Below are 26,925 nucleotides of genomic sequence, written 5' to 3'. Positions count from 1 at the left end.
TGGCGGAAACTTCAAAATTAAAGGAGCTACTGCATAGTGCACTTCCAATACAAATTCCAGTGATCTTTATCTATACTGGATGTTGTCCTGACCAAAAGAGAAGAACTGGTAGAGGTTGTTAAGGTGATGGACAACTTGGGAGGAAGTGATCACAGTAAGATAGAATTCCAGATCCTGAGACAGGGAAAGCATGAGGTCAACTGAACTAGGATGCTAGATTTCAGAAAGGTGAATTTCAATTGATTCAAGGAATTAATGGGGCATAGGAAGACAGACTGAAGGATAAAGGTGTCCAGGAAAGTTTGGAACTTCTAAAGGAAGCCCAACAGAAAAATGTTCCAACATGGAAGAATGGCAAGAGACCAATGCAGCTGCACAAGAAGCTTCTAGGATGCCTAAATGCCAAAAAAAAAAAGGCATACATGCAAATGAAAAGCACACACGAAGCAAGCATACCAGGAAATACCAGGAACTTGCTGGGAGAAAATCAAGATGGCAAAGATCAAGAATGAGCTGCACCTGGTGAAGGAGGTTAAGGACAAGAAGAGTTTGTATAAGTATGTTGGCCAGAAAAGAAAGGTGAAGGAAACTGTGGGCCAACTATTAAACAGCCACGGGGAACTCAGAAGAGGCAAAGAAGGTATAGCTACTCACCAGCTATTTTACTTCAGTCTTCACAAAAAAATTTTCAGTGGATCCAAATGAATTCAAGTCAGCAAGGCCTGGTGAACTTTATTCCAAGGCTCTGAAAACTGGCAGATGAGATCTTTGAGTCCTTGGCAATGATATTCAGGATGTTGTGGGAGAGGGGTGATGAACCATAACACTGGAAAAGGGACAATGTAGCAGCCCTCTTTAAAACACCAAAAAGGAGGACTTGGGGAACTACAAACTGGGTACCCCCGTGTCAATATCCAGGACACTATTGGAACATATCCTAAGGAAAGTCCATTTTTAAGTACCTGAAAGATGAAAGTATAACTACAAGCACTCAGCATGGATTTACTAATAACAAATTATGTAAAACAAACTTAATTTCATTCTTTGATAAAGTAACTACTTAGATGGATGGAGGGAATGCTGTGGGTATATTGCATCTGGATTTCAGCAAGGCATTTCACAAAGTTCCATATAAACTTCTCATAAACAAACTGAAGAAATGTGGGATGGACAAAACTACTATAAAATGAATAGGCAACTGACTCAATAGCTACATTAAATGGTAATTATAAATGGATCCATATCAGGATGGCAGGAAGGTTCGAATGGAATTCCACAGAAATCCATCCTGGCTCCAGTTCAATGTTTTTTTATGGCTGTTCAACATGCTTATTAATAATTTGGATGGTGGAAGAGAGGTTCCTTGAGCATATCTGCAGATAACACAACACTGGGAGAACATATCACAATTCAGAAGGATCTTGATTGACTGGAAAGCTGGACTAGAGCTAACAGGGTGAAGTTCAATAGTGGCAAATTCAAGGTGGCACACCTGAGGAAGAATAATCAGAAACACAAATACAAAATGGGTGATACCTGAATGAATGGAAGCACTACAGAGAAAGATCTGGGAGTCTTGGCAGATCACAGACTCAACATAAGCCTGGAATGTGAAGCAGTCACACGGAAGGCAAATGTGGGATGCATCAGTAGTAAATGCAAGATACCACTGCTAAGGATGTGATAGTGCCTCTACTTCGTACTAGTTAGGCATCATCTAGAGTATTGTATGCAGATTTGGGCTACACATTTTAAAAAGGACATGGAAAAATTAGAGAGTCCAGAGACAGGTGACAAAAATGATAAAGGGCTTGGAAGACAAATCATATGAGGAGAAGCTGAAGAATGTTCAACTTGCAGAAAAGGCACATAAGGAGGGGATATGATAGCAGTCTTAAAGTACTTGAAAGGCTGCCATAAAAAAGAGGGAAAACACCTCCTCTTTCTTGCTGCACAGAGTAGTATATAGACCGATGTCTTGGAAGTTGCAGCAAAATAGGTTTTTCAGGAAAAACTTCTTCACTGTTAGAAGAAGCTGGAGACTTCCCAACACTGCAGGTGTTCAAGAAGAGGTTGGACAGTCACTGGTCAGGAATAAATCTAAGTGTATTTCTATGTTCTTCTATGGGTATTTTCCATTGTTCTGGGATTTGCTGATTTGCTGGGAGAGAATTTCAATTCTCAATGGCCCATTGAAACCACTAGTTTAATCTACTAAAAAGTCTGGATAAAAAATACTGTTGTAAATGTAGAACACCTTTTTCAGTAATAAAGTTCTCAAAACTTCATTACAGACCTCATGTTTCATGCAGTGTGGAAAGAAGATGAAGAAGGCATGATTTTTAAAGAGAAAGTGTACTTATTTAAAACAAATGGATGCATTATTTTAAATTACTATCTTTTCATCTTTCAAATATGATTCTTACAGGTTTCTACCCTTAAGTTGGAAATTTGTGAGAGAAGAAAAACACCTTATCTGTTTCTGAGATACTACTCAAAGTGATAGGTTTTGAAATTATAAACCAAAAATTATGGGCTAATAGATTCAACATGAAAGATGCAGATATGGCATGAAGGAAATATATATCCTTTTTTACAAAAATGTATCATTAATGTTTAGACATTTAAGAAGTACATTGGCCTCAAATATATAAAATGTAAACTGGCCTATGTTTAAATAATCATTTCTAAACTTTGAGCACAGACGATCTTCTCTTAAATTTATTTACATACTGAAAAGTATTAAAGTTTCCTGTCACTTTATTACAACATGCAATAAATTAATGTAATTTACATTTAAAAAAACAACTGTATACACAGTGAAGGAGCGGAATGCTTCCCAATAATCTCCTTTAATAATATACAGCTTTTTTGGTAGGAGGGAGAGGAGGAGAGGAAGCTTTTAATTTTTTTTTTAAATTTGGCATTAAATCTTAATCTCAAATCTTGCCATGGTGAAGAACAAATGAAAATTTAACATGGAGCCTAGATCATTTATTGTTGGCTTTGCAGCTAAGTTGCTCCTTACCTTTTCTGGAGGAGGTGCTGGGTGAAATCTCTTTGCACATACTAAAAACACATCAGGCTGTGGCTTGCCATTCTTCACTTCTGGGTCATCTCCCAATACAATATGATTAAATAAACTAAAGAAGTCTTTGTGTTTGATTGTTTTCATCTCAAATGCTACTCTAGCTGAGCTTGTAGCAACAGCAATGGGGATGTTGTGCTGGTGTAGATGGCGGATCAGTTTTTCAACGCCTAGAAGACAAAATAATGTATCTATTAATATATTTGCCTTATGTAGCTGAATGTACTTTGAAGAGTGATGTAAAAGAGCCTAGTTGTACATGGTAAAGATTCATTTACACTCTGGTGGTAACTTTGAAAGATTCATTTACACTCTGGTGGCATTTTTGCTAATTCTGAAGTATTCCAGCTCAATGCAAAAATGGGTAAAAAGGCACCAAGCTGAATTCCTCCTACATCTGAGCTCCACTTGGTAACAGGAACTGGGATCAGGGCCATCCACAAGCTGGGGACAGTTCCTTGATTCTGTGCCACCACCTCGCATGACTGAAAGCAACCAGTGGATATGACGACTTGCACAGTCTACAGTGTTAGTAGCCTATCCCTTTCTGCCTGCTATTTCACTACCCAAAAGTGCTTATTCTAAAATCCAAAAAGATTAACAGCTTCAAATGGTTACCAGATGAGTGTTAAAAAGAAAATGAGCCTGTTAGCAGAAGCTTCTTTCATCTCCCCTCCCTGTCTCTTCTCTTCTGTTTGCCCATGAAAACCATTACTTTTTCCAGAGTCCCAAGATACAATCAACTTCAAGACAAGGGGCAATCCAGCTTTTCTGCATATAAAATGGAATCTTTATCCCAGCAATCTAGACGCATCTCAGCTTCTCCAGGGAATACAAACCGTTTGCTTGTAGCCACAGAAAGAGCTATAGGATTGGACTTTACAAACATAATACTTTTAGGAAGAGCAAAACTATTATTAGATAACAGCTTGCTTTGAACACTACAAAATTAAGCAAACAGTAATTAAGGGTATCTTTACACATGTTCTTCAGGGAAGGAGGGCATTTTAATTAGAGCAGCTTTTGGGAGCCTCTCTAATTAAAATGCCTGCAGTGCCTCATATATTTAGTATTCTGCATTTCAAAATGGCAGCAGGGGTACTTTAACCAAAGCTCATTCGACAAGCTGTCGTTAAACCACCCTCATTGCAATTTTGAACCACAGGGACACTGAATACACATGAGGTCAAGACAGCTGAAGCATGCTAATCAACTGAGTCTGCTCTGACATGTTCTAATCCGTATGCATCGGAGCAGGTGTTGGGAATGTGTATAGGTGCCCTATGGCACTTGGTTTTATAGTGGAAGAATGTGGAAAAAAATTGTATTCTATTCTATAGAAAATTTCATACCCATGCTCAGCACCATAGCGCACTTTTGCATGTGCTTTGGGGGTGAGGAGGGCAGTGCTTTAATTAGAACGCATCTTAGGGCCACTCTAATTAAAGCACTGCAGCATCCCTGCACTTCAAAATGGTGGTGGGGGTGCTTCAATTTGAACAGCCCTGGGCTCTGGGTGGTGGTGTCATGGGTCAGGTGGTAGACAGCATTGCCTCTTAAGCTGTGTGGAGTATGCAGCCACACAGGCACGGATGGCAGCACGGCATGAGCGCGCTTGCGTGGCCACGCATGCCACATAGCTTAGAGGGATCGTTGCTGGTAGAGGGGCTGGCTGGGGCATGAGGGTGCTACGGGGAAGGGCTAGATGGCAGACAGCCTCTACACTGTAACACCCTCATGCCCAGCCAGCCCCAGTCTGCATGTGCACTGCAGCGGCATAAATTACTCTGCCATAGGATAATACTTGTTCTGGCCAGTACTACCCTATGGCAGTGTTAATTAATTCACTACAGGCTAATACTGGTGCACGTGTAGACAGTGACACTTTACTGTGGCGCTAATTAGTCAGCTCCGTAGTAAAGCACATGTTGATGCCCCCTCCCAATATATATATATATTTTGTCCGTTTGTTTTTTCAGAGTACATAGCAATATATCCTACATATATATGTCCCCTGAAAAATCACATCCCACTTGTTTTACATTAGGGCTCCAAAATAAGTGTAATAAGGCTTTACCTGTATAAGCCTCTGCTTTGTATCTGAAAAATAAGACTAACACTAACTCATCTCAGAGGTGTGTTTGTAGCATTTATCTTCAGAATGCTTCATTTGACAATGTTATGCTTTTTAATCTAATTTTCTGCAATATTTCCTGGGTGTTAAGAAAACATACTGGAGGGGCATCATTTTGTGGTATTGTACTGACATTTAATTTAGTGATTTGGGGGGTCTTAAAATTCTTCAGCACATAGAGATCAGAAGTATGCCATCTTTTACTTACAGCAACCAAAATAATGTAGTGTTCCCAGCCCTCATTCTCAAAAATACTTAAACTGCTTTCAAACAAATAATTACAGATAAATAAACAACAGTCTCAAGTAGCTACCAAGTATGGAAAATGTCAGCCTAAAGGAATTACGTTTTGCAAAGTTATAAGGAATTTGAATGTGCGTCTTAAATGGAAATTATTAGTCAGTGTTACTACAGGATATATGATTATGTGACACATAATTGACATGACCTTAGGATGGCTGCATGACTCATGGCTGGCAATGGCATAAGCACGCTCCACAAATATTCTTAAAATTATATCAATAAAACTGGTGTGTATATGATATATGTACCAAACATTTTATTTAAAAAAATGTAAAACGGAAGTATTAGTACAGTTCTAAATTATCTGTTGCCTAAAAAATAGATTATAAAATATCATGAATTCCTCCACAGTTGCTGGCTGGTGGGGACGAGCTGCGCCCAAGCCTCACCTGATCAACATGCTCAGAATGAGAAAAAATGTTCAGTAAATGTTCAAAAAGTTCGAAAAACCAAAACAAAGCAAAACAACCCTCACCTAATGTAGCTTTACTACACCTAACCCTGGGACTTGTAAGGTCCAGGATCTTGGGACCTTTTACAATTACAAAGGCATGCTGTGTATTCTACTTTTTAGTCACAGCTTTCCCCTTTTTTAATCTGTATAAAGAGTATCCTCTGTATTTTCTCTGAAACTCATTCCATCTGGTCTCCCATTCTGTTTCTTCACATACTGTTTCCTTTTCATTTTAGTCCTACTACTTCTTACTTAGTAATACTGCTTCAATTCAGTGATCCAAAAGGCAGAGTGAGGAAATCAACTCAAAAGTGGAAAGAAAAGAAAAATCAAGGATCAGAATATTAGAATATAAGGGACTACAGAGTGGGCATATGGAAAAATTAAACATAGGAAAAATGATGAGGGGGAATAGAACTGTGATTGAGCCCTGGTGTGATGGCCAAAACCAGAAAGGTCAAACAGGCAGCTTTAACCAGAAAGATTTGCTTTCTACGATATCTGCAAAGTGGCTGATGAAGCAGTTTCCTGTCTGTCTGAAATAAATAAATAAATAAATAAATATATCTTTTGTATTAATAACCAGACAGCATGAACTTTAAAAAGCAAAACTAAAAATTATAATTGCAAACATAGCCGATTTATAAATTTTGCTTAGAAACAATAAAAAACTAACGAATGTAATCACAAGATATAATTAACATAGTGGATTAAACTTATGTAAAAACATGTTAATCTCAAACCCCAAAGTAATGTGGTGTAATTTGCGTATTGGGTAAACCCAAGCTTGGGCAGTGACTTATTGTAATAATTTCTAACACCTTTTAACCCTATAGGTTAATAGTTATAAGGTAACACTGTGAATGGCTATATAACTAAAAAATTAGCATAAATAGGATATAAAAAAACACGCACATCAAAATAACCCTCGGGAAGGGCGGAACAGAAGGGTTATTGCTGTTCCATACCCTCACGGATCTCTCTTATTCCCTGAGAGAGCAGAAACCAAATCCTAACTAAGGTGTTTCCCTCGGGTCCCCCCTCCAACAGCCCAGTTCAGAAACGTCTGACTTTGCTGAATCAGCTTGACGTGCACCTTCTAACTGAGGGACTATTGATAAGTTACTAACCAAGTAGAAACTCTTGGTTAATTTATCTGTTTTATTATTACTATCAATTTTAATTTATATTGTTATGTTGTCTATGAGCTTAACCTTTTTACTAACTGTCATATCTGCAAACTATATCTTTTGTTTTGTGATAAGTAAAATTATTCTTTTTTATAAGTAAAAATTGTCATTGCTTTCCTTCCCAACATCACCTCCTTGATCCCGAACCAAAATAGCCCAGTGGCTAATAAAGTTACAGTGCTCAGTCAGTCTGCAACTAAACTGATATACTCACAGTGCCCAGCTGGCCTTTGACACCCTGGTACCATATAATAAATTACATTTGTTAATATAACCTCTTCTCCTACCTTTTCTTCACCAGGCATAAAAATCTGACCCTGGGTACATCTACATGTCCAATTCACATGGCTGAATAAACTGATGCAGTTTGAGCTAGAGTTTATTACTCCTGGGCACAGCGCTTACATGTGCAACTGGGATTGCAACACATTGAGCCAAGGTGGTGCAGCCCCAGCTGTCGGGGGCGGGGAGGGGGTCAGCCTGCCAGCCCAGAGCTGGCCCACCCCTGAATGTGCTGAGGAGGAGCTGGCTGAAGCACAAGGGTGCTACAGTGCGGGGTTAGCTAGCAGGCAGCCCCGGTCACATGTGCATTGCAGTGCATTAAATTCTGCCATAGGATAGTACTTATGTTAGGCAGCACCATCCTACAGTGGAGTTAATTAGTTTGCTGTGGCCTAATAGTGCCACACATGAAGATGGAGACACATTACCGTAAAGCTAAGTAGTCAACTCCACACTAAAGTGCATGTGTAGACATGTCCCCCAAGATGCTTTATATAAAAGCTTTATGTGCTTAAAAAAAAAATCCTGTCCATGATCAGTTTTCTCATTCCTCATAAAATGAGCAATACACATATCTAGATTTAAGAGCACCTGAACTAAACAGCTTTAGACGGAATAAAATACCAGTGGATGTATGTTTCTAATTTCCGTCTATAAGCAATACTATGCAAAACTAATCTTTCAGATAATGCTTCTTAAATTTATAAAACAAAAGAAAGAAAATGTGGCAGACATTGTTCTGTTAGCACTTTTACTATTATCTCCAGTTAATCTGACATTGGCTGATGCTAGATAATGGCTCTTTCCAGGGTGGCAGGCATAACAACTAAGGCTTGATTGGGAAACTACAGTTGAAGAATTTTGTCTCCAATTTGTGTGTGCATAATCAAGCAGGTAAGTAATATTTATTGTTTGCGCTCTTTATTATTTTCTCTTCACACAACTGCCCACATCAATTTATGGTACAATGCAAAGAGATCTGACATATTTGGTTTATTGCATCTTGTTACAACATGTCATTTACAGTCATCTAAGCCATTTTTGTCAATCCATAAAAACAGCAGTCTCATTTGCAGTACTTTTATTTTTCCCACATAGCCACATGCACAGCAATTTTGAACTGGAATAATTCTTATTTTTAGTAAAGTGGATAGATTAGCAAACAGTCTATCAACTAATCCATCCATCTGGAAACACGATTAATTTGCAGATGTGTTTTTCTACAGATTTCTTCTGTATTTTCCAGACTCCAACCAGTCAATTAATAACTAAAGTATCTGAAGAAAACCTTTACTATACAAATGAATGCATTCTGTCTTTGAACATTTCCAGACCAACAGAAATAAAGAGAACTAATAGAAGCATAAACTTTCTCCTTTAAATGTCAACAGAGCATGGAGATGAAAATCAAGCTTTGCAGTCTAAATATGCAACCAGTAGGATCTTCCTCCAAAAATATTTATATCTTATCTTATTGAAACAATTATAAACACAGATTAGTTTTTGATTCAGCAAACATATGTGATGTCACAGACACTAACATACTAATGTAAAAATGCATCATGTTTCTAACAGACATTTAAATTGCTTTTTATGTTATGGGCAGATGTTTTGCTTTATAGGAGACCTAATCTGTGCTACCTGTGTCATATAGCACAGAAAAACATTTAAAAAAAAATTGGCAGAAATGTAAAGGAAACACATTCAAGTATTTTGTAGTTTTAGGACTGCCCCTAACCTCTCTGTCCTCTGTATCATGTGGCTAGTTCTCCCTGATTTGCGCTCTCTTCAAACGGCATATTTTCTTCAGTCCCATGACATCACAGTTTTAGTTCAATGGTTTCAGGGTATGTCTGCTCTAAATTTAAGCTCAAATCAGATGACTTAGGAGAAATACTGCTGTAGAAAGGTTACTTCTTCAAGGTTCTCTCAAATTTCCCTATGGCATACGCCCTGGAATTTTCATTTTTACTTTTAGACTTTGCTAGATTAAAAAGGGGCTAGAATGTAGGCACCTGTAATGCCCCCCAAACTGTAAATGGAGTTTTCAGCATTCTGAAGTTCCTGAAGAAGTTCCTTATTAGCACATGATACTTAAGAGACATTAACATAAATATATATACAAAAAAGGCTGTTTACACAAATACAGCTTCAAATTATTGTACACTGGTCAGTATAAATATTTTGCAACTGTTAAATGCAAACTTTTGCTATCCTTTGGGGGAGTGGGGTGGAAATGGGGAGCGAGAAAGGGGAAGGAGTTACAACAAAGTACAAACTAAAATAATCCCTTTTAGTGCATTCAATTACTGCAGGACTGGGATTCAAAATGTACAATCACTTCTAAGTATTGGTGCATGTACTGCTTTGACCCAATAATAAAATAATTTACTAGGAAGATGCAATTCTTGTGATATCTTTCTTGTATTATTAGAAAGAGTTGATTTAATTCCCCATACTGCATGTACTTTACCTGAAACAACTGAAAGTCTACCAATTAAACCATGTTTCATTTGTGTTATGTCTTCATATCCACTGATCTCTAAACCAAATCTGGGAAGTCGTTAAACGAATAGTAAGAAACAAGAAAACTACCAACAACCTATCACCAAGACATATATATGATATTTAAATGTCAAAATTACTTTTATGAGATCATAAGCACTCATGAGAAACAGTTCCTTTTCAACACGCTTATTAGTCTAAGGATGTATCTATTATGCGGGTTACATTTACAGCTACAGTTATGGGGCAATTAAGGTGTTAACCATGCCTGTTACAGGGAGCCAGGGATTCGTGTTACTTTAAGGAAAATTTGCAGTTGACAGGTGAACAGGAGCTAGGTGAACCACAGCAAGCAGGCTGACCTTTAAGCCTAGTGGGAAATGACTGTGCTTAATTAGGGTCACCTAACTGGAAGGGGCACATAAGCCCAGCACTGGGAAGAAGGAGGGTCAGTCTGGTAGCAGGGACAGGCACTCCTGATAAGGATGGCTGCAGGACAGGGACTGACCAGCACCCAAGAAGTTCCCCAAGAGCTACAAGTAAAGTAGAAGGGGAATTTATGACTTGTAGGAAAGTTAAGACCCAGTGCAGATAGTTTTGTTAGATAGCCAGTGGGCATGTGTATATTCTTATTAATACCAGAGGAACAGGTGTGGCTACTGGGGGAGACTTGGAGGCTATGGAGGGCTGCCTGGTGGGCACCCAGTAACAGGCAGATTAAGGGCAGGAGGGCTAAGGCCAGGGTCAGGCAACCTAGCCTGGGGTCAGAGGTCCAGAAGGCTGCGCTGGCTGAGGCTAGGGGAGCCAAGATTAGTGGGAGGAGTCCTGTGTGGGGTCAGGGATCCAAGGGCAGGATATTAAAGTAACAAAAGCAGCCTGGCCTGAAGCCTGAGGGCCAAGGACTGAAAGATGGCTATAGCCACCATGTCAGGGCCAGAGGCCCAGGGAATAGAGGGCTAAGGCCAAAGCAAGTTTAAACTGAGAGGGCCAAAGCCTGGAGAGAGATTATGACTAGAGGCCCAGAAAACAGAGACAGTTTGGCCAGGGCCAGGGGCCTTCAGGCTGATCAGAGTGTGAATGGAAGCAGCCTGGTCTATGGCAGCTGTCCAAAGGCCAGAGTCCTAGAGAGTAGGTGGCTGAGGCCACAGCAGGGAGAATGAAGCGGAATAGTCAAGGGGGAGCTAAATGCTGACAAGGGATGAAAGCCCAGGACAGGCAGAAGCCTGACCAAGGCCCAGTAGGCTAGGTAGATTTTATTGATTAACAGACAGGGCCACCAAGACCCATGGACAATTTAAAGAAACACTTGTGAGGCATGGGCATGGCTGAAAAGGCAGAAGAAGGCCACAACTAGCTCTTCAGTAACTGCTGCAGGGGTATGCATGGGATTGGTAGGACCCCACTTAATCATTAAGGGAAAAGATTAAGAGCTGAGTCTGGGAGGGACCCACTGGACAAATAATAGAAGAAGGCTTACTCTGGGACCCTGGAGCAGCCTCCTTTTTTTGTAATCTAATGATTCCATCAAAAGGTATGGCAGATGAGAGGAAAGGGAGGGTACCCTAAGGGAATGGAGCAGGACAGGAGTCATGTGACCACCAGGAGGCATCATGGCCACCCCTGGGGCCTGGTCCTATTACAGTGCCATAAACAGTAACAGTGCTACACATGCAGCTGGCTCATGGAGCTATAAAGAGATAAGCCAGCCACAAAGATATTCTGCAAAATATGAGACTCACTTGTATGGCACTAAAAATTGAACATTTAGCACAGCAGGGCACACTGTTGCCTCCGGACTGAAGGTTACAATCAGCTGATTGCCAGCCCTAGCCTTGGGCCTATTAACCAGCTCCAGGCTGGGGCAGCCTTAAGTCTAGGATAGAGCTGTTCCCTGCCCAATCCACAAAACTGGGTTGGGGGCAGCCCAACACATTTGGTTCAGCAGGAGACATATTTGGCACGAGGCATAAAATACTTAGAATCTCAATTATGACATTGTTTTTACAACTGCCAGGGACCTAAAAAGCAATGTCACACAGTGCTCTCCAGAGGGAACTTTCCTTAGGATCACTGAGGCCTTGTTGGATTTCAGAGTTCTCCCAAAGCCAGCCCAGGCAGGGGGAAGCCAGGCTCCTTTGTATTGGGAGACCCTGCTTCAGAAAGTTCTATGATGCAGACTTTCAGCCCCTTCATGGTCTCTGGATCTCCATGGGCCTGATTCAAGGAACTAGCATCCAGTTCTCCTCCAATGAAAGCGACTTTACCTCTTGTTGGGGCAACCTACAGTGATCCAAAGTTTCACAGCTCTGTTTCAATTAAGACATTTACTGAGACAAATGCCACCCAGCCAGAGGTTTTCTTCCAAAGGGTAAGTAATTCTTTTCTTCCCAGTCCTTCCACATGGCCAAGAACACTTCCCAAAGGCTTTGTTTTGCTGTTCTCTTTCCAGTCTTTCCAAAACACCTTTCCTCGTTGTGGATTCGAGACTTTCTCTGGAAGGAGATAATAAGCTCTTATTCACACCCTCCTTTCCATTGCTATCCTTGTATACAGTTATCCTCCAGCCTCCTGGGTGGGCCATCTCACTTTTTAAAAGTCAAAATGGCAACACAGCTATCTCAGACTCTGTAGATGCCATCTTGTCTTGTTCCAATGGCAAGCAGACCTCTTGCTTCACTGTCTTTTTAACCCAGTTTTCCCCTCTTGTAAATTAGCCAGGAGGAAACTGAGGCATGCAACATGATTGCAACACGAACACAGTTTGCACAGAAATACTATAACAATACCCACAGTGCATCACTAACGGCATATAGCAACTGAGCTAGCTTTTGATAATGGAAGCAGTATGGTCACATTAGTGCAGCACTCCATCCGGGATAATAAGCTGTGTTGAGAAGCAGGTACTGGGATGTACACTAAGTTCCTTGTGCACTTTAGGCAGGCCTCTCCATTCTCAAACAGCTCTACCCAAATCTAATTGGGTCTTTTTTCCTGAAGGGACTAGCTTAAGTAGTCCAAGTTAAAATGAAATCAATTAAAACATTTTTTCAATAAACCTGAAACCGCTACTACCAGCTCTTCCTCAACAGCAAAAGAACTAAATGAAAGTTAGGCAGGAAAACATTTTCAAACAGGTCTCTATCCAATCCACCCCAAATAAATGACTTCCTAGGCTGTTCTTATTTACCATAGAGAAAGAAATTTAATCAAAATGTCTGTAATAAGGTCTTGCAATTTCAACTGTACTTCTGCAGGTGAGCAAACAGGAACAGCAAACGTGGTAATTTGCAACAGTTTTCAGGGAGCAAGAGGAGGAAGGGAGAGAGGAATAGGAGCCAGGTACCAGGCAGAGATTCTGCTCTGGGAAGGTAAGTGAGTTAGAGCTGTCTATGTGTCTGGCTTGCTGAGTGTTTGGGCATGTACTTTGACCAGCTGGGACAACCGTTAGTGGGGTTATTGCTGCTTGTGTCTGACAGAAGACTTAACATGGGAATGGAGCCAGCCCAGGCCCCAGAGGGTATAAAAGCAGATGCCTCGAGCAACCAGGAGCATACAAACTAGGACAGGGTATAGGGCAGTTTGTAAGCAATTTTCAAGTCAGTTTACAGGTCAGTTTGCCGCCCTTCTTTGAAGGGGAGCCTTTAAGGGAGGTTACAAAGAGGACGGAGTTAGACTGTTCTTAGTGGTGGCAGATAACAAAACAAGAAGCAATGATCTCAAGTTCCAGCCAGAGAAGTTTAGGTTGGCTTTTAGGAAAAAACTCTCGTGAGAATGGTAGTAAAGCACTGGACCAGGCTACTTAAGAAAGGTTGCAAAATGTCCATCCTTGGAGGTTTTTAAGACCCAGCTAGACGAAGCCTTGGCTGTGAAGATATACTTCTACCCAAGTTAAATTTCAAAAGCAATGACATTAAATGGGTCTCCTCTGCAGAACAGAAAGCCTTAACTTAATGTACAGACGTACGGGGTATTTAATTAACCATGTTAATGTGGAGTTAAGCAAAAGGCAGGGCAGGATGGCACTTTAGAGTTTAAGGAGCCACTCTGCCCGGACATCTAATGAAGTTATGTGTGTGTTTGTTTTGTGTGTGGCAAATCTACCACTAATACCACAAAGGACCATACCCCTGCAATATCTATTCATAGTGTCCTTGGGATAAGGAATTAAACAAGAAAGCTTCTCTCTAAACTGTTAGTGATTACAGAGAAACTCAGTCCTATAGGTCTAATGTTGGGTCTGCCAGCAGGCAGAGCAGGAAACTGCAAATTATCAAAGGTACAAAACTGACATTTGCAAACAAATATATTCAGCAACCAGGAGCGATAGTTAGGAAAAACGTAAATTCTAAAGGAAGGTTCAAATCCTGGCTAGTTGTCCTGGAAAAGTATCCTTTTAAGGCACCAACTGACATTTTTCTAGGGCAGAAAACCAAGTTCTGAGAGAGCTTCTGGCAACGTGCAACATCTAGTCATGCTAACAAATAGATTTAACTTTCTCAGGCAAGTTTTGTTAGAACCATACAAATGGTGATAGAGGGAGTCCTAACAGTTGCATACATTTAAACCATAGTAGTACTTCAAGTCAGTAAGTCAGTTCAGTAAAGACTATAGGTTCTATTCTAATAATGAAAATATTTTAAAAAGACAAAAAATACACCCCACCAGTTAAACCATACCTTTTAAAACATTACTGTTCTACAACTAAAATGCAATGACTAGCTGAAGCCAAAGAAAACAACTTCATCTGGGAGTTTCAATAGGTTTAGCCAGCATTATTTTCACATACAGGGGAAAGGTGAAGCTAAGCTTTTATAAAAAGCCCCAAGCTACTTGCATAAACAAATTATGAAGAATGAACTATGCCTTAAATGTATAAGAATATTTTATATGTTCTCTGTGTTTACTTACTTTTTACAGCATAAGGGATTCAAACTCTTTAAAAACTCTGTAAAAAGATATGCAAGCAGCATGGGTTTATTAAGGTGGTATCTTTTATTGGACCAACTGCATAAAAAAGATCACGCTATGAAATTCTTGCCTCTTCCATACTTTCTAGATTAGCAGGTTACAACATCATTCTTACACTACCCAAAAACAGGGAGAAATTAGTTTATTCATCTAAGAGTTTTGGCAGATGTTACCTCTATGGCATGATTGTGTTAACTGTGCCATAAGTTGTACCAAGCCAAGCATTCAGTCTATGACATGATAAAATGGCAAACCAGCCACAAAGACATTCCCTCATTAATGTATAATAATGTTTTCTATTGTGATCTAAATTAAACATGTAGCATGTATTCTAGATGCTGTGTCCCATCCCAAAGATCAGCTGATCCCTGTGATTAGGCACAAGGCAGTTTGGGCCCCAAACTAGGGCCTGGGGCTTCCCTCTGCTCAATTTAACAATCTGGCACTCTCTCCTACCCAGAGGCAGTCCTGTGCCATCCTGTGCCCTAAGTCTAGGACTGCCCCTTCCCCACTGAAAGACATATATGGAGCCCAGCATGAGTGATCCAGTTCACCATGATGGACTTCCCATACCAGCAGTTGTACAATTGGGATTGCTGAAATTTTAAGCCCGATCCCAAAAATCTCAGGTCTTGCATGTATGTCTGTGTGTACCTCCTTTCATCACTTCCTACACATTTGGAGTTTGTCTATACCACTGAGCTGATATAAGTATAGCCCTCAGTGGAGACTTCGCATAAGTCAGCAAAAGGCGATTTTTCTCCTACTATAGCTATCCTGAACAACACTGGCTAAACAGACAAAAGCAGTCTTCTGACAGCATAGTTGCAGCTGACCAGAGTATATTGTTGGCACAGCTATCATAACTAGGGCTTTGATTTCTTTGTGCTCCTAACAAATACACTGTACTATAAAAACTGTGTAGACTAAACCTAGGCATTGCTTCTTACTCCTCTTACAGTTCTATAAATCCTTTGTTTTCTTTTTTTCCCTACGCTTTCCTTGAATATCTAGCAAAACAGTAATTTAAATATTCCCTGCATTCCTCCTCCCCTTCCAGTGGCTGCAGTTGCTTTTCTTCTCCTTCTGAATGTACTAGCAGCAGTGTGCATGGAACTAGACACTTGAGCCCTGAAGCATAAACCAGAGAATCTCCAGAGATTGCAATTAGGGTCCAATTCACTCCACTGCAATGACAACCAGAACAAAAGCAGCAGCCTGTGAGCACAGCATAGACTCTGGGAGAGGGCAGAGGTTTGCTGCCCGGTCACACGTACACACAGAGATGAATAAACACACCTTGTACTGTTTAAATTAATTGTGTATATGAATCACCCATGTCTTTTATGATTCACATTCAGTTGTGCATGAATGAAAACCTTGAGGATAAATATAACCTCTGTGAGAGGATGTTTCTCTATTCTGAACTGTTTAGAGCTCCTACGTTGAAACTTATGTCAGAGAAAACTATAACTCTTCAAGGTTCAAACACCCATTTAAAAATAATAATAATCAGCCCACATTAACGCTCTGAACTGTAGCAATTTGATTGGATTTCTGGTTGGTTTGATTATAATCATTTAAGATTATAAAGTTATTCCCCAGTAGAAACCCCTGTTAGCCCATGGTAGAAAAAAATCTCACTTCACAGGAGAAACCATCCACTCTTTTAAACCACAAATTTTAAAATATTTTTGGTGTAACCTGACACATTAAAGCATTTGGAAGTCACAACTCACCACTGGCATATTTCCACAATCCTCAAGTGAAATAGTATTGCTGTTATGACAGCAAGAGAGTGATGAGGATGGAACCAACCACCGCTTGCTGTGACTGCTTGGAAGACCTCAAAAATAATTTCCTTTATCTATCTGTTTCTTTGTCATCTTTAAATTTTCTTTAGGAGTGTTATCTAAAATGCTGCACTACTCTTGCACTCGGATATAAAACAAAAGTAGAGCTAGAACTTAGGGAAGCAAGTAAAACATTTTCCTTGCTTTCCCTCTTGTTAAACAGTATCAAAGATTCTCTACCTACGGCACGTTGATCAGTTTTCTAAGCAGTGTTTTCCCTTCTGCTCTCTTTAAGACATCCAAATGCCTCCTCAAGAGGTATGAACTCTTCATTCACTTCATGAATAAACTTACCTTAATGTTAATGCCTGTTAATTCCATCCATAATCAGTCAGACATATTAAAAAAAATAGTGCCACTTGCTATTCCCAAACAGATCTATCCTTTGAGATTTCTGAAGCCTAAACTAAGATTTCTTTGAAGTTGGAATCAAATACCAGCAGCTGTAAGGAGTCCACAGGATTTAAAACTTAAATGAAAATTTTAAAAAATCCTCCTCTCAGTCTTTCATGAAGTTTTAGCAAAACTCATGGTCCGTAAGAGTTTTATACCGAAAACTATATTGCTTTCATTACAGACTATTTCTTTTGTTTCTCTGGAAAATAAAACAGATATCTAATTTATATATTTAAATGATGTAGCATTTAACCTCGGAACTAAGTATACATAGTAAACTCTCTGGATGCATCTACACGTGAGCTTTATGGAATAGACTAATTAGCTCTGCAGTTAAGTACCACCGGCTACACATGCACTAGTATGAGGCTGCAGTAAACTAATTAACACCACCGTTACTGTCAGGAAGTCCCTGACAGTACTATCTTACAGCGGAGTAAATAACTGAGCTGAAATGCATGTGAAGATGCTGGCACGGAGGCGGAAAGGGATCTGGGGGTCATCACTGACTCCAAGATGAACATGGGCTGGCACTGTGGAGAGGCAGTAAGGAAGGCCAACCGCACCTTGGCATGCATCCACAGATGCATCTCGAGCAGGTCCAGAGAGGTGATCCTCTCCCTCTATGCAGCACTGGTCAGGCCGCGGGTTGAAGTACTGTGTCCAGTTCTGGGCGCCGCACTTCAAGAGGGTTGTGGACAGCATGGAGAGGGTCCAGTGGAGGGCCACTCGCATGATCAGGGGACAGCAGGGCAGGCCCTATGAGGACAGGCTGCGGGACCTGAACCTGTTCAGCCTCCAAAGGAGAAGGCTGAGGGGGGATGTAGTGGCCTGTTATAAACTAGTCAGGGGGGATCAGCAGGCACTGGGGCAGTCCCTGTTCCCCCGAGCACCACCAGGAGTGACCAGCAATAATGGTCACAAGCTGGCAGAGGGTAAATTCAGACTAGACATCAGGAGGCGCTACTTCACAGTCAGGACGCCTAGGGTCTGGAACCAGCTTCCAAGAGAAGTGGTGCAGGCTCCTACCCTGGGGCTGTTTAAGAGGAGGTTAGAGCAACACCTTGCTGGGGTTGTTTGACCCCAGTATTCTTTCCTGCCATGGCAGGGGGTCGGACTAGATGATCTACTCATGTCCCTTCCGACCCTAGAAACTATGAAACTATGAAATTGTACCTGGTCAGCCAGCCTAAGGCTAGACTCGTTCCTGCTGCCTAGCCACACAGCTCCGCTCTTTCAGCAACTTCTTGCCCCAGCCAGCCTCTCCACAGTCCAACATCACCATCTGGAGCCCAAAGCTGACCCCTATGTCCCCTACCAACCATGGACTGCTCCACCCAAGCTCAAATTGCTGTTATCATGGGTGCATGTGTAGATGCTGCTCCCAGGAGCAGTTTACTGCAGCTCAAACTGCTCAGAGCTTTGCATTAATTGCATGTGTAGATGCACCCTCTGGGTAGAATATTCACTTCAGGCAATACTCCTATTAATTTAATAAGAACTAGAATTTTATCCTTCAAATCTATTAATTCACACTTACATATAAACAGTGAATAGGCATCCAAACAAAAAACTGATAAGCTGGTGGAGCTTCTAAGATGTGTAAGCTGAAGAAAAATGAATGCATGTCAGGGATGCCAGAGCATGGCACATGAAGTCATTTTGCTTGGTGCGCACAGACTTCTGGGAAGGGACTGGGACTGCACTGCCACAGCCAGGATCGGCCCATTTGTGGCTCTCCCACCATCTGCCCCTAGCACGCCAACATTTTAGAAGTCAAAGTTTTACTCCACCCAAAAACACTGCCAATCCCTGGTATTTGCTATGTGGGCCAAAGCAGCTGAGTTTGTAAGCTTTACCCACTAGTTACAGTGAACTTTTGTTTTACAGGACTCCCTTTCGTATTAAGCTATTAGGAAGTTTTATACAGGCACACACTGAAGAAACAAACACATGCTACACTACATTAATACACCATGAAGACTGCAAGAACAAACATACAAACAGTCAAGAAGCAGAAAATGCCAACAGTTAAGGTAGTTACAGTGACAATAGCTAAGCTACTTCACACACGTTATCTATCCTCTGTTATTAAATGTTACCATTAAATATTAATCTATGTTCCAGAAACACTCGGTTCATACTCTAGGTTAGTAACAATGTAGCTTCTGGGTATTTTTTATATATTTCAACTTGAAACATGTAAGTGAATGAATTCACTTGTCCATGTTTGTATAGGCATGAGTTTTGTTATGACCTTAACAAACACACACCAGTGTGCACCCACAGCCAGGTTTAAAATAACTTGTTGAGTTATACAGCTGCTATCAACTACTGTAAATCAGAGTTTAAATTATAAATCTGACAACACTCATGCATATTTATCTTGGAGTTTTTTTCCCCTAGTTCTTTAAAACATGTATTAAGAGCAGCTGCTCTTGAAATGTGTAAGCAAAAGCTCTCTGCATCCCCAGGAGTTTCCTAACAAGTAAATACCATGCCATTTTGAGTAAACCCTGCCAAGTCAAGAGTAGAAATATCAGGTCTGTAAGAGAAACTTCTTTGTGAAAGGAAGTTTAAAACTCTATCATGGCCTGTATATACATAATTTCATATGAAGTCATTTAAATAATAAAGAGAAAGCACCTGGCATCAATGCAGCACTAGGAAATATTTTTTCCTGCTTCATTTTACTCTCATGCAGCAGCTCTTCGTTGGTCATTGGAAGCTCTAGAATATCTCGAATAATCTGTGCTCCCTCCAATGCTTTTTTACCCATGACTAAGGATTTCACCTCCCACGTGTAGGCTTTTCCAAAACGCTCACAGATTTCTTGGAATACGACAGTATAGAGACGTTCAGTGTCTGAAAAAGAAAGGCAAAAAAAAAGGAGTCATTTATAATATGCAAGGCTCATCCTTTTCAGTCTGAACTACTGCTTCTATGCCCCAAGTCTTCCCAACTGAGGACCCTATTCACCATCATTTAGGAGGCACAGAGGTACACCTAAAGCAGCACATCCTGTCAGATCTCGCCTTCAATGCAGATTTGCATCCAGACTTCTAGATCAACACAGAGCACCAAGCCACTATTCTTTAAGGGTAACAGTCCCATGATATAAGAAAAGGTTATACAGTGAAGAACTGTGGCCACAGACTAACATACATTTGTAGCAGCTTCACAAGCAAAGAGTTGGGGGGCTGCTGTTCAGAATCACACAGAAGCTGTTAGGCTGTAATGGTTAGGTATAAATGACCTTTTAAGGATACAAGTGTTCTAAATCTCCTCAACTTTGACCCTGGACAAAGCAGGGTTAAAGCTGGAGTCGGTTTGCTGTACCTGTATTACTACAGGCACCAATACAAGTAACAGTTCTAGATCTTGGGCAGTCCTGAGCAGCAGCTCCTCCTCCTCCTCTTTTGAAACTGCTGTAAGGGTACATTTGTCTACCCTCTGTGCGGACTTGCTCTTTCACCAACTTTGTCTTGCATAGGTTTACAGATAACCAATGCCTTCATTAGGATACCATGTTTATTCTTCAATGAAAGAAGAAAATCAGAAAAGGAATGCTGGTACTCAAGGGAGGTCATTACATATTCCATTTAAACTACAAAAAATCATTTTAAAGTTATTTTAAAATGTCTTTGAAGAGATGCTTCAGAGTTCCTTCAAAAGATACTACAGTCATTATTACAGCACCGCCGACACCATTCCATTTACATATGTCTGCATTGCCCACACACCCGCACTTCTAATTCCAGGGGCTTCATTGTAAGCGTTAACTTTAGGCTATATTTTGCCATACAAAGAATCCTTAGCTTGGGGAAAATTTTTGCATTTTAAGTCTGATTAGTTTAAAAAAACCCCAAACAAACAAAACCCTTATTAGAGTACAACTTTTCTGGGGCTGGGATTCGTTATGCTGGTGGATAAGTCCAATCAAAAAGAATGAAGCTAATTAAATATCTGAATTAATCCTCAAATACTTTAGTATAAATATAATCTCTGCAAGAACACCAAAAGCCAGTTTCTTACCATGCTTTCATTTCCCCCTCTTCAAATTGTCCCTTGCATAGAAACTTTTCAGCTTAAGTTTGAGGTAATAGTAAAATAAACAATTTATCAGTTTGCTTCCTCTTCCCCCCTCCTTCCCCATCTTTAAAAAAACTTCCTATATTTACTGATGAAAGCTGGTGAGAAAACTGTGGACACACCTTTTAACCCCACTGAAACAAGATGCTTAGAAAAAAAAAACATTTAGAAGGGATGAGTGAGAAAATGGTCAATGTTTTCTTGAAAAAAAAAGAGAGAGAGAACCTTTCCCCATAACAGGTATGTCACACGATGGGGTCCTTAAGGAAGGCCGCGTTACCCTTAGGGCCCCTTGACTGTGCCAATTCAGCCTGCTGGGCACCCTCTATTCTCGTTCTGCGCCTCACTGGCACCTGGGTTCTGTGCACCCCAAATGCTGCGCCCTCTCTGGCACCAGGGTCTGTGCACCCCGAGTACAATGCCGTGCCCTCTCTGGAGCCAGGGGTCTCTGCGCCCCAAATATAATGTCACACCCTCTCTGGCGCTGGGGGTCTCTGCACCTCCCAAAGGGGTCTATGCACTCGAAAGTGTCATGCCCTCTCTTGATGCCAGGGTCCCCACACTGCAGTGGGCCCCCTATGAGATCTCCTCCTTCCCCAAGTAGCTTTACCCAAACCACCCAGCAAACAAAACACAAGCCCCTGGGCTATAACATAATACTTTTGTCAGGGTGTGCTCTGACCCTTTTAAAAGGAGCGGGTTTGGTCCCTGGCACTAAGTGTCTAATAGGCCAAGGTACCTTAGCTCCTTAGCCCTAGGTGCAGCATACCAGGCAGTTACAGCATTACTGGGCACTTCCTCCCTGGAGGCTCCTTCTCCTCTAGCTGCTAGCAGAAAACTGCCTTCCTGGCCTCAGACCTGGGGTTTCTATATGAGCCAAGCCCTGCCCCTTCCAGTTACCTGATCGCTGGCAGGTGTGGCCCAACTAACTCATTCTGGGTGCCCTGGTAACCAGCAGTTGGGGCTCCCCACTTCCAGTTTCAGCTCTTTAAAGAAGCAGGGCACCTAAGTGCTCCATGACAAGATATAACTGACAAATAGAAGACTTTTAACAGTTTTGCACTCCCCTAAGATCTTGATAGGAAAACAATAATTTAACAAACAAGAGTGAGACTGGAAGGGGGCTTTCATAAAGCAAAATAAGCAATCCAGGTTTAACTCAAACCTGCTTTCCTTTGTTTCTGTTTTTCTTACCCACAGTTAATTTAAACACTTTCAGAGACTTTAGGCTAAGTTTTGCAATTTTGAGCAGAATAGATCTATACCACTGGCAGACTGGAACACTGTATTGAGACAAACACTTTCTGGATTAACTCCCATTAAAACAAACAAATCAACCCCCCTTCCCTTCATTAAAGACTGCACTTGCCAACTATTTCCTTTTGTTTTGGTAAATTAGGTTTAACAGAAGACAAATTGTGCACATTTATAGTGAGGATGTCTTCTTCTCAATGCTTGGAAAGTATTATACAGACAGGATGGATGTTGCTCAAAATTTAAATTCTAGGCCAGGTACAAATGTTCAAAAAGCCCAAGGCAGAAGAGATCTAAGTTACACACTTTACTCTAAGCATCATAGGTTAGTTCAGGAGTGAGCAGAACACACATCTGCCCTTTGGAGGAGAGGGAGGGCACACAGGCTGCCTCCACTGGCCAAGGACAGAAAGTTGGAGGTGCTCCCAAATGCCTCCCAGTAAGCTCCCTGCTGCTGAACACAGCCCAGTAGCCACCCCTGATTGGCTGTCAGGTCCATGTGACAGAATCTTCCATCCAGCCTCACCCCCACAATTGGCAAGCGGCAGGACATGTAGTTGGGGAGAAATTCTGTGCTGGCTAGGAGGGTCTGTGACAGCCAGAACAGCTGAACATAAGCTGAGTTCCAACACACCTCCTTGACAGTGGGGACTTAGCAGGTGGACAGAAACCTAACTTGAGTCAGTAGGCAATTTGGTACAGAAGTTCTATAAACCAATCTAACTTAAATCGATTAAATCTGATACTAGATCAATCCAGGTGCACCTTAAACTAGGTTCTACCATTTTAAACCAGTCTATGTGCGCTGAACTTCAGTTACATATGTAGACCAGTTTCCAATCCCTTGTTTCAGTTTATACACAACATCTGTGCATCTGTAGCATGGCTATAGTACACAGGGAAGACTGAATAAAGAGGGACAACAAATAAAAACTTGGTTGTAGTCTGACAAAAGCCACATGCTTTGCTGCTATACTCCATTAGTCTATATATTAGTTCATATGAACTACTACCTATGAACTACTACTATTAGATTGGTCTTCTAGTCCAAAGACCAGCAGATGGTTCCAACTTGAAATCAGTGACAAACATCTGGGTTATTTCCTGTCATCTCACCTGGAGTCAAGTGAACCCAAACAGTGAAGAAATGCAGCAGTATAGTCAACTCCACAGTATTTTAGTTTCAGGGTTCTGTTTCAATAACTAAAATTAAAGCTGACCTAGGAAATTCAATAAAGGGCCATTTTACTTCAGTGTGCGCCATACCAGCTTTGCAAATGGATCAGAAAATAACCTTCAGGGTAAAGGAAAAAAATACCTTCTCTAACATTCATGGCAGACACTGTTTATACAATTTAATGCAGGGAAAAAGTTAAGTTCATTACAGGTATTATCATGGTTGGCCCATAAAACACACAGGTTACATATCACAATGTCCATCTAGATCAGCAGAAATTCAAGTGACTTGGCTCTGAAAGGTGCCAAGACTGATAGCCTTAAGAAGCAAAAAATGAAAAAGAAAATCTGCTCATTTGGCACTATCAAGTGGTGTTCTCAGCAAGCTACGGTGAAGATGAATAACAGCATAATGCTTAAGATATGTTACAGTCCCACTTTTCCTGTGTTTCTGAAGTAGGAAATGTATTAAATCTTCTCACATTCACCAATAAACAGCAAACTATATGTGTGTGTGTGTGTATGCGCGCGCGTGGGTGTGTGTGACATTCCAGAATAAAACTAAATGCCACTTGAATTTTAAGCATCATGATTGTGAGCTGTTTTTTATTTGGCTTTTATCAGAAATACTTAATAACATCCAGATTGCTGACCTAAAAATAAACAGTTGGGAAATGTCACAGTTTACAGACCGAATAGCACTTCACGAGCAAATCTGTATGTTTTAAAATACTTAATTTATTGTTTTTATTAGAACAGCATGTGCTAGGCAATGAAAAAAAGTCATGGAAAGTCTCTACCCCAGATGTCAATACATCAACATACTTTAAAGCCCAGCAGTTTCAATGGAATTACTCACATGCTTTAATAAAGTCCACACGTAAGAACCTTGCTGAACTGGGGGCCCAAATAGCCTACTTCTTACATGTTTCTCAACACTGATTCATAAATGATTTTTCTCAAAAAGAATAACTTCCTTTCCAGTATCCTGCTTGAACTTGTGAAACTTTACTTTTAGGCAGTGCAGTTAAATGCAATGGGAGTTGTTATAATCCCTAGTTTCCTGTATCATGACCTCACATAATAATATTCTTGAGAAACAAAGAGGTTTTTACAGGTTGTGCCTTTATTATTCAAGAGTGCACAACCTTTGCTATTCTATTATTAAAGAGTATTCAAGTCTTGCTGAATCCCCACTTCAAATGTCTTACACAGATGTGGAAGCTTTATGTACCTGAACAGACTTGCAGAGCTACTGCCCCAACAATAAATATGGAAAGCTGAAATAACCTAGGGTTAATCTCCAATCACAATCTGGGAAAACTCCTTAAAAACAAGCAACACTGAGTGTATGCGTGGATTTTACACATGTAGGATGCCATGCGCATACATCTATCTGCATATATATATATTCTGTGTCTTCTTAAAGACAAAAGAAAACACACAAGCTTTGTCTTGGGAGTCTGTAGCAGTATCTAAGTATCAAATACTGCTACTATGCAAAGTTTTGGCAACCTTGTGAACATGGGGTATCTCAAAAAATGTTGAACAAAATAAAGTCAGGTTAGATTTTTTCCTATGCAAAAAGAAACAAAAACAAAACTTTCTATATGAAAAGAGATAATGAATAATGTAAGTAATTGAATTCTTAAGTTCTTAAGTAGATCTGCAAAACAATGGAAAGGAAAGGAATGAGCTAGCCAACTCTCACTAAAATTCAATAAGAGAGTAACTCCATCTTCTGTCTCTAAAAATGTTTCCTGTCCTTCTAAATCTTCTTCCTTTCTTTTACATGGACATTATGAGCATGACATACTCCTCACCCACTATATATCATGGGGCATAACAGGTTTCACTCTCAAGCTGCACATTCCATCTACAGTCACTTTTATAGTTGATCCTTCTATATAAAAACCAGTGGCTGTTCCACTGGTACTGCTTCAAGTGTGTAAAAGCCAGTTACAATAAATACAGATAAAGTGACAAGAATGATAAGTGTTGAATTGCTCAACTGGTCTTCCAGCTAATAAATAAATAAATAAAGGCCAAAGACTATCGAAGAAGCTGGAGGTCACTTGGCACCATAACATACTGTAAAACCTGATCTGCTAAAACCACCACAAAGATTCTGAATTAGAAGTACAGGTCTATCTAGGATAGGGTTGTAAATGTCCTCATTTTAGTATCTAAATAACTTGACTTAATCAACTGCCCTTGGTTTGAGAAGACAGCTTACAATAAAAAAATTAACGAATGAAGTCTGGTTTGGAGGAGGGGGTTATCTACGTGTTTCTTTTTCTTTTTTAAATTAATTCTGACAATTTACAGTATAAATTGGAATAAATAAATTTCCAACAGAAAAAAATTACAAGGCAGGAAAACTTTGTTTGATTTACTTGTGAAACCTACAAGTTTGTCAACAGAAAGAAGACCAGAGACCCTAGATTCTTTAAGGAATACAGAAGGCAATCTAGTTACAGATGATGTAGTCTTTAATGCCATTTTTACTTCAGTCTTCACAAATAGGGGCTTGTGAGGTTTATTGAGACACACTGCACATTGTTATATTTGCAGGGAAAAGTGGGATGCACCCTAATGTAATGAAGGACCTGGATGAGAAAATTTCAGAGCCATTGGCTATCCTCTTTGAGAACTCTTGGAGGTCAGATGAGATCCGAGATGACTGGAAAACACCCAACTCAGTACTCATGTTTAAGAAAGGAAAGAAGGAGAATCTGGGGAGCTACAGACTAGTCAGCCTCACCTTAACACTTGGAAAGATCATGTAATGGGTCTTGAAGCAACCAGTTGAATCAGTTGAGAGCAAGGTGAACAGAAATAGCCAGCATGAATTTACCAACAACAAGTCATGCCTGACCAACCTGATTTCTGTCCGGACCAAATTTTGAATGTATGCTGGTAACACAAGAGTTAAGTTTGATCATGCGCAGACAAGCAGACGAGGCCTATGGAAAATTCCACAGCAGCGTACCCAGCATGTGCCCCCTGGGTGACCTGTTGGCTTGTCAATCAAGCATGACCTACTTTTCCACCATGCGCATGCTCAGTCATATACAGAATCTAATCAGAGGCGTGCTCAGTTTGGCTAAGAGCATGACTTCATAGAACTAGAAAATTCTTCAGAGCAGGCAACCTGATTGGCCACTGGATTGCTATAAAAGGCTTGTGAGCCCCCACCTTGAGGTCTGTCTGTCGGTCTGTCTGTCTCT

At 40.6% G+C, this 26,925-nt stretch overlaps 1 protein-coding gene across 1 annotated transcript in view; it reads right to left on the bottom strand.

Moving 5' to 3' along the window:
* Positions 1 to 26,925, bottom strand: part of PUDP (pseudouridine 5'-phosphatase) — a 122,630-nt gene that overhangs the window by 51,870 nt on the left and 43,835 nt on the right. The window contains exons 2-3 of the mRNA XM_019529358.1: positions 19,820 to 20,038; positions 3,029 to 3,258 (exon numbers count right to left, since the gene is read on the bottom strand). Coding sequence (XP_019384903.1) covers positions 3,029 to 3,258; positions 19,820 to 20,038 — 449 coding nt within the window. The remainder of the gene's footprint in view (positions 1 to 3,028; positions 3,259 to 19,819; positions 20,039 to 26,925) is intronic.

The sequence above is a fragment of the Crocodylus porosus genome, unplaced genomic scaffold (genome assembly GCF_001723895.1).
Source record: "Crocodylus porosus isolate Cpor-Errol unplaced genomic scaffold, CroPor_comp1, whole genome shotgun sequence".
Taxonomy (NCBI): Eukaryota; Metazoa; Chordata; order Crocodylia; family Crocodylidae; genus Crocodylus; species Crocodylus porosus.
This window is presented reverse-complemented; position numbering and strand designations above follow the sequence as displayed.